This window comes from Mustela lutreola, chromosome 12 (genome assembly GCF_030435805.1).
Source record: "Mustela lutreola isolate mMusLut2 chromosome 12, mMusLut2.pri, whole genome shotgun sequence".
NCBI lineage: Eukaryota > Metazoa > Chordata > Mammalia > Carnivora > Mustelidae > Mustela > Mustela lutreola.
The window spans coordinates 37,425,262-37,437,696 of record NC_081301.1 but is presented as its reverse complement, the minus strand read 5'-3'; the positions used below and the strand labels follow the sequence as shown (position 1 = coordinate 37,437,696).

Genomic DNA, 12,435 nt, shown 5'->3' with positions numbered 1-12,435 from the left:
GAGAAAGAGAAACAAGCAGGCAGAGCAACAGGCAGAGGAAGAGGGAGAAAGAGGCTCCCCGAACAGAAGGAGGCCCAATCCCAGGGCTCCATCCCAGGACCCTGGGATCCTGACCTGAGCTGAAGGTAGCCACTTAACCTAATGAGCTACCCAGGTGCCCCTAGATTTTTTTTTTTTTTAAAGTAACCTCTACAGCAAACATAAAGCATGAACCTATAACTCCAAGATGTTCGCATGTTCTACTGATTAAGCCCATCAGGCACACCTCTAAAGCCATTTTTATTAATGAAAAATAGCCACCTATTATGTTTTAATTTGATTTCTCCTACAACCAATGACAATGAGCACATTTTTATCTTCCTCTCTGAAGTATCTGTTCAAACTTTTTCCTCATTTTTAAAATAACTTTTTATTTTAAAATAACTACATTCACTAGAAGTTATCCATCAACCTAATGATTACATGCCCCATAATTAATAGCAAAACAACAATTAAAAAAAAAAATGGCACAGAGGCACCTGGATGGCTCAGTCGGTTAAGCATCTATCTGCCTTCGGTTCAGGTCATGATCCCAGGGTCCTAGAGTCCCACGTCAGGATCCCTGCTCAGCGGGGAATCTGTTTCTCCCTCTGCCTACTGTTCCACCTGCTTGTACCCTCTCTATCAAATAAATTAAAACAAAACAAAAACTGGAATAGATACGAAGTGTGTGTATGATTCTAGGTCATCTTTTTATTTTGGTAAAATACACTTAAGGGGCGCTTGGGTGGCTCAGTGGGTTAAAGCCTCTGCCTTCCACTCAGGTCATGATCTCAGGGTCCTGGGATCGAGCCCGGCATCGGGCTCTCTGCTCTGCGGAGAGCCTGCTTCCCTCCCCCCACCGCCCCCACCCGCCTCCCTGCCTACTTGTGATCTCTGTCAAATAAATAAAGAAAAATCTTAAAAAAAAAAAAAAAAAACTTGAAAGAGACATTCCCCCCGCCAAAAAACCTTACCACATTAACCCATCTTAGTAGAACTCATTACCATTAAGTTTATTCACAATGTTATACAAACCAACACCACTATCCATTTCCACAACTTTTTCATTTTTTGTTCATTTTTAATTGCTCATTTATTTTATCGGGCTGCTTGTTTTCTTATGAGTTAAGAATTCTTTTTATATTCTGTGTACAAATCCCTCTTGATCTCTGTGTTACAGGTTCAGACCCCAGGTTGGGTGGAAAGATTACTTAAAAATAAAATACAAAAAATGGGAGTTTTATATATTTCCTCCTAAACTATGCCTTGTCCTTTCATCTTATTTTCTTCTCAAGAACCAAGTTTTTCTTTCATAACTTGTGCTTCTTGTGTCCTATGTAAGAAATCTTGCCTAACCCAGGGTGACCTGAGAGTTGCCCCTGTATTTTCTTCGGAAGTTGTCCTTTCCAGTTTCACATTTAGAACTATTACCTACTTGATTTATTTTTTTGTGTGTAGGACAGTATAATACATACCACTAAACTGCCTTGAAACTATTGTCCTAAATCAATTAATTAGCCATCTATCTGTTGGTTTATTCTAGATATGCTATTACATAATTGATCAGCCTCAATGCTTTGCCAAATCCACAGATCATTGTAGCTTTGGATTAACTTTTTAAGGGGCACCTGGGTGGCTCAATGGGTTGAGCTTCCAACTCTTGGTTTCGGCTCAGGTCATCATTTCAGGGTCATAAGAGAGAGCCCATGTTGGGTTCCATGCTGCATAAGGAGCCTACTTAAGATTCTATCCCCCCACCCCCACCCCCAAAAAAGATTCTATCTCTTCCTCTGCTCCTCTTCCCCCCAGTCACATAAAGTAACTTTTGAAATCAAGGAGTATGATCTAAGCTTTGCTGTTCTTTTTCAAAATTCTTTGGGCTATACAAGTTCCTGTATTTTTCTATAAAAACTTTATTTTTAAGAACATTTTATTTGTTTGCCAGAGAAAGAGAAAGAATAGAGCATGTGTGTGCAAGAGCATAAGCAGGGGGGAGTGGCAGAGAGGGAGAAGCAGGCTCCAGGCTAATCAAGGAGTCTGATGCAGGACTCCATCCCCAAATCCTGGGATCATGACCTTAGCTAAAGGCAAAGGCTTAACCAACTGAGCCACTCAGGGGTCTCCTCTACAAAAACTTTAAAATCAAGTTGTCCATTTACACTACAAAAGTCTGCGAGGATTTTTTCAAAGACTTTATTTATTTGAGAGAGAGAGCACAAGCAGGAAAGGGGCAGAGAGAAATGGACTCCACACTGGGCAGAGAGAAACGGACTGCACACTGGGCAGAGAGCCTAATGTGGGGCTTAATCCCAGGACTCTGGGATCATGACCTGAACCGAAGGTAGATGCCCAACAGACTGAGCCAACCAGGTGCCCCTGCTAAGATTTTTATTAAATTCATACTGCACCCAAATAACACTTTGAGAAAAAAATAACTTTTTAATGATATATTGAGTGATCCAGTTCATAAATACTGAGTATCTCTCTCCTTTCTAAGGTCTTGATATTTCTCATTAAGATGCGTAATTCTCAACATACAAATATTACACACACTTTGATTTAATAAAAGTATTTCATGGTTCTGTAATACTATAAACGGTACTTTTTTTCCTTTTTAATTCTCATTTGCAATTGTTCATTGCTAGCAAAGAAACACAGTCTTGATTTTAGGAGTGGTCACACAAGTACATGCATTTGTTCGACTTCACCTACTTGGGCCCTTTAAAAAGGAGAAATATTATTGCCTATGAAATATATCTCAACAAACCTGACATTTTAAAAAACTAGCAAGAAAAATTTTCACAAGGTGCACTACCACGAATTAATACGACAAGAGCCAGTAAAAACCAAATTTCACAACAGTGAAAGTTGAAATATATAAAAATGGTATATCCTTCCATTTATTTCTTGAAACTTCTGATTATGTATCTTAAACATAAGATTTTACATTTTACATTTTCATAGGTATAAGTCTTATCATCCTGATTATTAGACTTCTTCCTAAGCATTTAATGTTTTTTGAGGCTCATTATTTTTTCCATTTTCTCTTTGTTGATGGTTTATAGAGATATATGTATCTACTGAACTTCTACCTAGTACCTTTTAAAACTTCCTTATTTTGGGGTACCTGGGTGACTCAGTCGTTTAGCATCTGCCTTCAGCTCAGGTCAAGACCTCAGGGTCCTGGGATCGAGCCCCGCATCGGGTTCCCTGCTCAGCGGGAAGCCTGCTTCTCCCTCTCCCACTCCCACTGCTTGTGTTCCCTCTCTCGCTGTGTCTCTCGTCAAATAAATAAATAAAAGCTTAAAAAAAATCCCCTTATTTTAATATTTAACTAGATTTTTATATCACTGCCAGGAATGACAGGTTTTTCCTCTCTTTCCAACCCTTCTGACTTTTTTCATTCCTTACTACAATGACTACAACCTCTAGTATACTGGCATATGGAAACATTAAGAACAGGGGCACCTGAGTGGCTTGGCCATCATGATCCCAAGGTCCTGGATCGAGCCCTACATCAGGCTCCCTGCTTGGAGGGAAGCCTGCTTCTCCCTCTCCCACGCCCCCTGCCTATGTTCCTGCTCTTGCTATCTCTGTCAAATAAATAAAACCTTTAAAAAAGAAAAAAAAGAAAAAAAAAAGGAACAGTAGAGAAAAAATATTTAACACATCACCATTAACCGTAACACCTGCTTTAAGTTTTGTAGATATCCCCTACCTGATTAAGGAAATTTCCTTGCATTCCAGATTTGCCAGTTTTTTTTAAAAAATCAGAAAAAAGATGTCGGGTTTTGTCAAATGCTTTTCCTTATTGAAATGATAAGAATGTTTAGCTTTACTCAGTTGAAGCATGAACACAAGGCACCTGGGTAGCTCAGGGGGTTAAGCCTCTGCCTTCAGCTCAGGTCATGATCTCAGGTTACTGGAATCCAGTCCCACATCACGCTCTCTGCTCAATGAGGAGCCTGCTTCCCCCTCTCTCTGCCTGCCTCTCTGCCTACTTGGGATCATTCTCTGTCAAATAAATAAAATCTTTAAAAAAAAAAAAACTGTAAAAAAAAAGTATGAATAAAACATTTTTTGAGATATAATTCATACAGCATAAAATTCACTCGTTCAAGGTACACAATTGAGAAGCGTTTAGTATATTCACAAGCTGCACAACAATCATGACTATCTATTCCAGAATATTTTCATCACTCCCAAGAAGAAATCTTGAACCCATTAGTAGTCACTCCCCATTTTTCCCAAACATTCCCAACCCTATGCAACCAAAAGTCTACTTCTATTTATCTGCCTGATCTGCATATTTCATACAAAAGAAATCACACAATATAAAATATGTGCTCCTTTATGCCTGGCTTCTTTCACTCAGCATGTCTTTAAGATTCATCCACATTGCAGGATATATCAGCACTTCATTCCTTCTAACAGTAGAATGAACATTCCATTGTATGGATAATATACCACATTTTACTCATCCATTCACCCACTGAAGGACATTTGTTTCAACATTTTTGACTGCTATGAATTATACTTCTATAAACATCTGTACACAAGGTTTTTACATAAAGCTAGGTCTTCCATTCCCTTGAGTATATATCTAGGAGGTGACTGGTTTTTTAATGTTAAAGAAACTTGACTACCAAAAATACATTTAACATGCCATGGAGTTATTATCCATTTTTATCTTACTGAATGGTTTTCCAGTATTTTGGCTTAAATTTTTACATCTGTAAAAATCTGTGTTGAAGAGAAAGATTAACCTGCAATTTCAAATGTTAGCACAAGATTTATTGACATGAAGTATCTTACAATCTTTTAATATCTGATATTAATTATAATTGTAATTACTATTGTAATTATAATAAAATATAAATTTTATTTATATGCTACATGTTACAATTGTAACTACAATTATAATTAATATCAATATCCCTTTTATCACTCCTATAACCAATTAAGTATGCTTCTTCTCCTTCTGTTGATCAGTCTCAGAGTAAGCTCATCAATTTTACTAATCTTTTCAAATTACCATTTTTATAACTTTTGATGATCCTCTATAATATCTTTGATTTCTAGTTCAGTGATTTTGTTTCTGTGGTGGTGGCACAGTCCTATTTTTTTACCATGACAGGTATTACACGGAAGTTTGCTTTTATATTATTTATTGAACTATACTTTTATATTTGTGGTTAAAATTAATGAATTGTCAAAACAGGTTTTTATAAATCCAAGAGCTAATATATATACGTTACCATGAAAAAAAAATCCCAGGAGCTCTATTAAATAAACATGCCAATAACCAAGTATTTAGCCATGAATTTCCAAAATGAAACTATCCAAAAACATCAGGCTACAGAAAAAATCTGCAAAAGCAATTGATGCCCAAACTTACCTATCATCCACTACGTTATGTGGCCAAACTTCTAATGGTAATTTTCAATAACAAGTCCTCCCCTAAGAACTTATATGTATCTCTGACACAATGAGATTTGAGTGATTTTGTACTGACTTACACAGATTAATTAAAGGCTCGGGATCCCTCAGAGTACAGAAGGAAAAAAAAATCAAGTACTTTATGGTCAATGAGATTTTTAAGTGAGACTCTGGAAGTAAGAACCGGCTAATACTCTCAGCGGTAGGACAGCAGCCTGTTTTTTCATTCTCCTCCATGGGCACCACACCTTTGTATGTTAAAGACTCAAACATTAAAAACACATCTTTGACAACAGACACTTACCAGTTCCCTCATCTGCACCATTATGAGTAGCTTCCCAAACTACTGGCTTTGTAACGCACTCATCTACAGATGGAGAATCTGAATAGTCCGCAGGATTAAATGTCCTTGGGTTTGAAAAAAATAAAAAATTAAGGTAATCCAACAATTGCCTAAGTCACAAGGTCAACCATACATCATCTTCCCCCCACATCCAAAAAACACCCTGTCCTTTCTAAAAGCCACCTTAAGAAACTTCACACTCCTTCTATTTAATTATGGCTATGTCTTCTGGCCATCAGGACACAGATCTTCTGAAAAGCAGTGACTGACTAGGGACCTTCCATACACTCTTGTATGACGCCCGTATTTCCCTAAATTGCTGCCCTCTGCATCCTAAAACAGATAAGCACAACTATAATTGTATTAGGAAGAATAAGGGCTCTAATGAAAAGCTCCCTTAAAAACTAAGGCCAGGGACGCCTGGGTGGCTCAGTTGGTTAAGCAGCTGCCTTCGGCTCAGGTCATGATCCTAGCGTCCTGGGATCGAGTCCCACATCGGGCTCCTTGCTCAGCAGGGAGCCTGCTTCTCCCTCTGCCTCTCTGCCTGCCATTCTGTCTGCCTGTGCTCGCTCTCTCTCTCTCTGATAAATAAATAAAATCTTTAAAAAAAAACTAAGGCCAGACTTCAACAGTCTTTTCTTTCCAAGTCAGAAGCAGGATTCTTTTAGTACATCTGAAGAAAATGTTCCATTCAGGGTTTTTATTCCATTAAAATTCTAAACACCCATGATTCAGAAGTCTAACTAAAACCAAATTAATACTATTTCTAAAATTTCAGAACACAATTTAAAATTTTTTTCAGATTTACAGAGATTATCATTAACAAAGGAAAAAAATCACTAAAGAATATTTTTTAAAGTAAACCACAAAATCTACTAAATAGTCTAAAGCGACTGGGCTGGGCACATAAAGTATGTTAAAGTGTTCCAGCAAGTCTGCACCCTATGTATTCATCCTTCCTTCATCCACAATGACCTCATTCAAGAAACAGAAATGGCAAGAGATATCACGAAGTCAGCAAACACCTCCCCATTCCCCCAAAGCTGCTCTGGAGCTAGGGAAGAGACAAAAGGGTTTGGCTAGAACCAATTCCCTTCCTTTCTTGACTGTCTTATACAGATGGCTTCTGCAGGAAGCTTAAAAACTTTACCTAAAATTTTAGGTAAAGCTAAAGTTTTAGAAGCAGCAAAAGGTAGAAGAATAACCAAAAATTATGAATAAACAACAGATTACACTACCTACGGGGGCGGCGGGGGGGGGGGGGGGCTAATCACTTTTACATACATAACCATTGCATTTACTCACCATTCAAAGAAAATTATGGATTTATCAACATAACTCTTAGGCAATGGTCTTCAACTAGGGGTGACCGTGCACCTCCCTCCCAAGGAACATCTAACAATATCAGAAGTCATTTTTTGATCATTACAATTTGAGGAAGAGTGCTACTGACCTCTAGTAGGGAGAGGCCAGGGATGCTGCTAAACATCCTATAATATAAAGGATACTGCACCACTTCAACAACCTATTATTAAATCTAAAATGTCAACAGAGCCAAGTACAGAAATTCTGCTCTAAAGTCCACTGTGATACTATTTTATTTGTACTATTTATTCACTTTTTCACTATTTCCTCTTTTTAATACAGAATTAACATCAGACTCACCAGGATAAATAAACTGGGTGCAGGACAGAGGAAGAAAAACATTGGGAGTAATAACTAGAGAGGGTAGTAACTATAAATATAGGATGGCTCAGACTTACCCCATGCCTTGGGTTGAGAATCTTCCTGCCCCTCTCCCTCTTCCACGTCCAAATCCTTAAAAACAAAACAGTACTGTTAAATAGTATTTATGTCCTGCACAATCATAATTCTACCAACTTCATTCTCTTATGCACCCACCCAAACACCACTGTCATTGTGCCCAACAGCACCAACATTCCTATCCAGTGCACCCAATCTGCCGGTCCCTAATGACACAACTATAAACACAGTTACTGATTTTGAAGGACAGAAGGGATTTAATTCTGCTTGTACAGTACTCGTGATATGCAGCAGCTTAACACAGGCAGCTTATATTACTAACTATTCAGGGGTGCCTGAGTGACTCAGTTGGTTAAGCATCCTACTCTTGGTTTCCGCTCAGGTCATAATCTCAGAGTTGTGGGATCAAGCCCCGCGTCAGTTCTGTGCTCAGCACAGAGTCAGGTTATCTCTTCCCCGCTGCTCCTCACCCTGCAACCCACCTTCCAGGCTTGCGCATACACACACACACTCTCCCTCAAATATGTAAAATCTTTTAAAAAAAGCAAAAGGACAATTTTATTCAGCAACTCTCCAGTTTTTCTTAATATCCCAAGCTGTGGACTGAAGACATAAATGCAAAAGCTATAACTATACAACTCTTGGAGAAAATATAGCACAAAAACTTCATGACACTGAATCTGTAATGATTTTTTTAAATAGGATACCAAAGATACAGGCAAAACAAACAGACATTAGATTTGTGCATCAAAGACATCTATAGGGCGCCTGGGTGGCTCAGTGGGTTAGGCCTCTGCCTTCCGCTCGCTCAGGTCATGATCTCAGCATCCTGGGATCAAGGCCTGCATCAGGCTCTCTGCTCAGCAGGGAGTCTGCTTCTCCCTCTCTCTGCCTGCCTCTCTGCCTACTTGTGATCTCTATTTCAAATAAATAAATAAAATCTTTAAAAAAAAAAAAAAAAAGACATCTATAGGTGCCCCTGGGTAGCTCAGTCAGTTAAGTCTGCCTTCAGCTCAGGTCACCATCTCAGGGTCCTGGGATGGAGCCCCACATAGGGCTTCCTGCTCAGCAGGGACTCTGCCTCTCCTTCTGCCCCTCCCCACCCCCACTCATACTCCCTACCTCTCTCACAAATAAATAAAATCTTCAGGAAAGAAAAAAAAGACACTATATCGGGGTGACAGCTACCTCAGTCAGTAGAGCATACAACTCTCAATCCTGGGGTTTTAAGTTAGAGTCCCATGCTGGGTGTACAGATTACTTAAAAATAAAATCTTAAAAAAATAAAAAAAGATAATGAGGTACCTGCGTAGCTCGCTCACTCATATGAACTATACTGTATGTGAATTCTATCTCAAGAAGCTATTATTGCTCTAAAGTTGCCAAGAAAGAAAACAGGAGAAAAAACACAACTAACTGCTCTTGATAGGTGGACTCATGCATACTCTTTGTAAGAAAAGAAAATTGATTTCAAATTCACACAATGCCAAAAGGCACTTATGGTGGTTAAATATTAAGAAAATAGTGGCAAGATCTTAAAGGGGGATGCTGCTCAGAAATTATTAAACAAACCTGGAATACTTGAGCCAAAAAGCAAGCTGTTCAAGAGAAAAAGGAATTTATAAAAGAAACACATAGCCTAGGCAAAAATTCAAGAAATCTTACAAATACCCTGGAAAAAGTCTGTTATCAACTACATACCTCTGTCTTCAAAGATCAAAAGCTGCACCCAGGGATGCCTGGGTGGCTCAGTTGGTTAAGCAGCTGCCTTCGGCTCAGGTCATGATCCCAGCGTCCTGGGATCAAGTCCCACATCGGGCTCCTTGCTCAGCAGGGAGCCTGCTTCTCCCTCTGCCTCTGCCTGCCATTCTGTCTGCCTATGCTTGCTCTCTCTCCCTCTCTCTCTCTCTGATAAATAAATAAAATCTTTAAAAAAAAAAAAAAAAAAAGCTGCACCCAAGTACTGATCACAAACATGCCAAATATCCTAAGTAGATTTTATTTATATTTTTTTTAAAGATTTTTATTTATTTATTTATTTATTTGACAGACAGGTCACAAGTAGACAGATAGGCAAGCAGAGAGAGAGAGGAGGAAGTAGGCTCCCTGCTGAGCAGAGAGCCCGATGCGGGACTCAATCCCAGGACCCTGAGATCATGACCTGAGCTGAATGAAGGCAGAGGCTTTAACCCACTGAGCCACCCAGGTGCCCCTAAGTAGATTTTAAAAAGTCAAATCCATTATTCCCAGAAATTTTTACAAGATAACAAAACTGTTTTTTCTATTTACCTGGCTAGTAACACTACCAGTAACGTTGTTTTCTGTGTATATATGATTTCCCTACACTGTTATCTGGTACAAACAGCTATTTCTGTCTAATAGCTCATAATAAAGATTCGGGGTCTTTTAATTAAAACAAAAACAAAAATACAAGACTAAAGAATATTATCAAAAAGAATAAACCAATATTAGGATACTCGCTATCTTTTCCCCTAGAGGTCTCTCTAGGGACTCTGTATCACATCTTTGTTGAATGCTCAAGTTTTCAGTTGTTTAATGTTTATGTTTTTTACCCTGGGAGCTTGAACAGAAAAGTTGCTCATTTCCCTTGAAAAAGCCTTAACTCAGAAAACAGGCAATCGCCTTTAGTGGAGGCAGACCCTAACTGCAGACATTCCCCACCTCCCCAGTACCCAACATGTGTGACTTAAATAAAAGCTAGAAGGGACAGTGATCCTAATCTAAGATGACAGAAAGCAATCCCTTTCCCTCATTCCCGTAAGACTATATGGAGAACTCTGCTAACAGCCAAATGTACCAGAAACGGTGTCATCCTGAATTTGTTACTGCACACTCTGAATCACGACATGAAACATCTCTAAGGTCCTGACTAGTTCTAAGGCTTTTTTGTATAGACAAAAATTTCCAAATTTTCATGACTGGTTCAATGATAAATATAGTTGCCATGTTGACTATCAGTTGCCTCCATGCCCAGAGAACTATTCAGCCCATACCAACAGCAGGGCATCTCTGGGGCTTGCCGGACTCAGAGACTTGGGAGTCAAGCAAGTTCTGCCTTTCTGTCCCTAGATTAGAGTATATTCTCAGACAGCAATATGCCTTTCCAAACTTCAAGCAGCATAAACAAGTTAAATGATAATAGCAAAATCTCTCTGGGATTCAGTGAGGAATAAAGCTTAGAATCCACCCTCGTATCACATATATTAGCTTGTCCTTAGCAAAGAAGTCTGATTCTAAATGTGTTATGGAGACACCTGGGTGGCTCAGTCATTTGACTGGCAGACTTGATTTTAGCTCATGTCATCAGGGTTCTGAGACTGAGCCCCAGCAAAGCTCTGTACTCACAGCAGGGAGTCTCCTTGAGCTTCTCTCTTCCTCTCCCTCTGCGTGCTCCCTGTCCCCATCCCCACCCCCCACACCCTGCTCCCAGCACTCTGTGTTGAGCGCAGAGCCAGACATGGGGCTCAAACCCATGACCCCAGACCATGATCTGAGTGGAAATCAAGACCCACCCAGGCACCACAATTTTTTAAATCATTTAAAAAATAACGAATAAAGGTATTACACTAAATGTTTCAGGAATTAATGGACTCTAAAACTAGTATATAAGGAGTGATTTTTTTCTTAAAGGATATTTAAGAAATACTTCAACCCCTTGGTGCTGCACCCCACCCTGCCACTAGCTGAAGGTATTAGTACAATGAAGAGCCATACCCTAAATGTCATGCATCCTGCTTGGCAGGGACGGACTGGATTCCATCTCCTCCTCCATGAAAAGAGACACCCCCCCCCCCTTTGGACTGAGTAAGCTTACCCTTTTGTGGTGACAATTTTATTTTTTTTTATTTCACTTAAAATCAATTAATTAACACAGTTTATTATTGGTTTCTGAGGGAGAGGTCAGTGATTCATCAATCTTATATAATACCCAGTGCTCGTGACAGAATGTGCCCTTTTTTTTTTTTTTGAATGTGCCCTTTTTAATGCCTATCACTCCATCCCTCCCCCTACCACCCCTCCAGCAACCTTCAGTTTGTTTCCTATAGTTGTCTCATATGGTCTGTAGCCTTCTCTGATTTGGTATTTTATGTTTCCCTCCCTTCCCTTGTGGAGACAATTTTAGAAATTCCCACATAGGGTGTACCTGGGTGGCTCAGTTGGTTAGGTATCTGCCTTTGGCTCAGGTCATGATCTCAAAGAGTTCTGGGATCAAGTTCCACCTGCAATTCCCACATGCAACTCCCCGCTCAGCAGGGAAGTCTGCTACTCCCTCTCCCTCTGTTCCTCCCCCACCCCTTGCTTGTGCTCTCTCAAATAAATCTTTATGGGGGAAAAAAAAAAATCCCCAACTGGAAGATAATTTCTCCTAAGCCCCATTACAGGCAAGGCTGTTCAGGATGGTTCAAGGAAAAACCCCAATTCAAATTAGCTAATGCAAGACAGGCAAAATTAGTTTTCTATAACTGGGGTAGTTTGAGGGATAGGCATTCCTGAATCCAGGGATAGAAAACACATATAAAAAAGGATATTTATGGGCGCCTGGGTGGCTCAGTGGGTTAAGCCGCTGCTTTCGGCTCAGGTCATGATCTCAGAGTCCTGGGATCGAGTCCCGCATCAGGCTCTCAGCAGGGAGCCTGCTTCCCTCTCTCTCTCTCTCTGCCTGCCTCTCTATCTACTTGTGATTTCTCTCTGTCAAATAAATAAATAAAATCTTTAAAAAAAAAAAAAAAAAAAAAAGGATATTTATATAATCTTAGTACTCCCCTCAAAAAGTATTCATTAATTACAAAGTGCAGGGTAGTAACTTCAAGGAGAAACTGGGCAGAAGCTACTGTTCTTAAATAAGA

General features: G+C 39.4%; 2 protein-coding genes across 7 annotated transcripts in view; one reads left to right on the top strand and one right to left on the bottom strand.

Annotated features, from left to right (window-relative positions):
* Positions 1 to 12,435, bottom strand: part of UBAP2 (ubiquitin associated protein 2) — a 135,449-nt gene that overhangs the window by 42,255 nt on the left and 80,759 nt on the right. For all 6 annotated transcript variants that reach the window (XM_059142387.1, XM_059142385.1, XM_059142391.1 and 3 more), the window contains 2 exons: positions 7,567 to 7,621; positions 5,765 to 5,868 (listed from right to left, as the gene is read on the bottom strand). In XM_059142387.1, the coding sequence (XP_058998370.1) occupies positions 5,765 to 5,868; positions 7,567 to 7,621 (159 nt within the window). The remainder of the gene's footprint in view (positions 1 to 5,764; positions 5,869 to 7,566; positions 7,622 to 12,435) is intronic.
* The window catches only part of UBE2R2 (ubiquitin conjugating enzyme E2 R2), a 254,116-nt gene that overhangs the window by 162,691 nt on the left and 78,990 nt on the right, over positions 1 to 12,435 (top strand). The gene's annotated exons all lie outside the window — the stretch shown is intronic.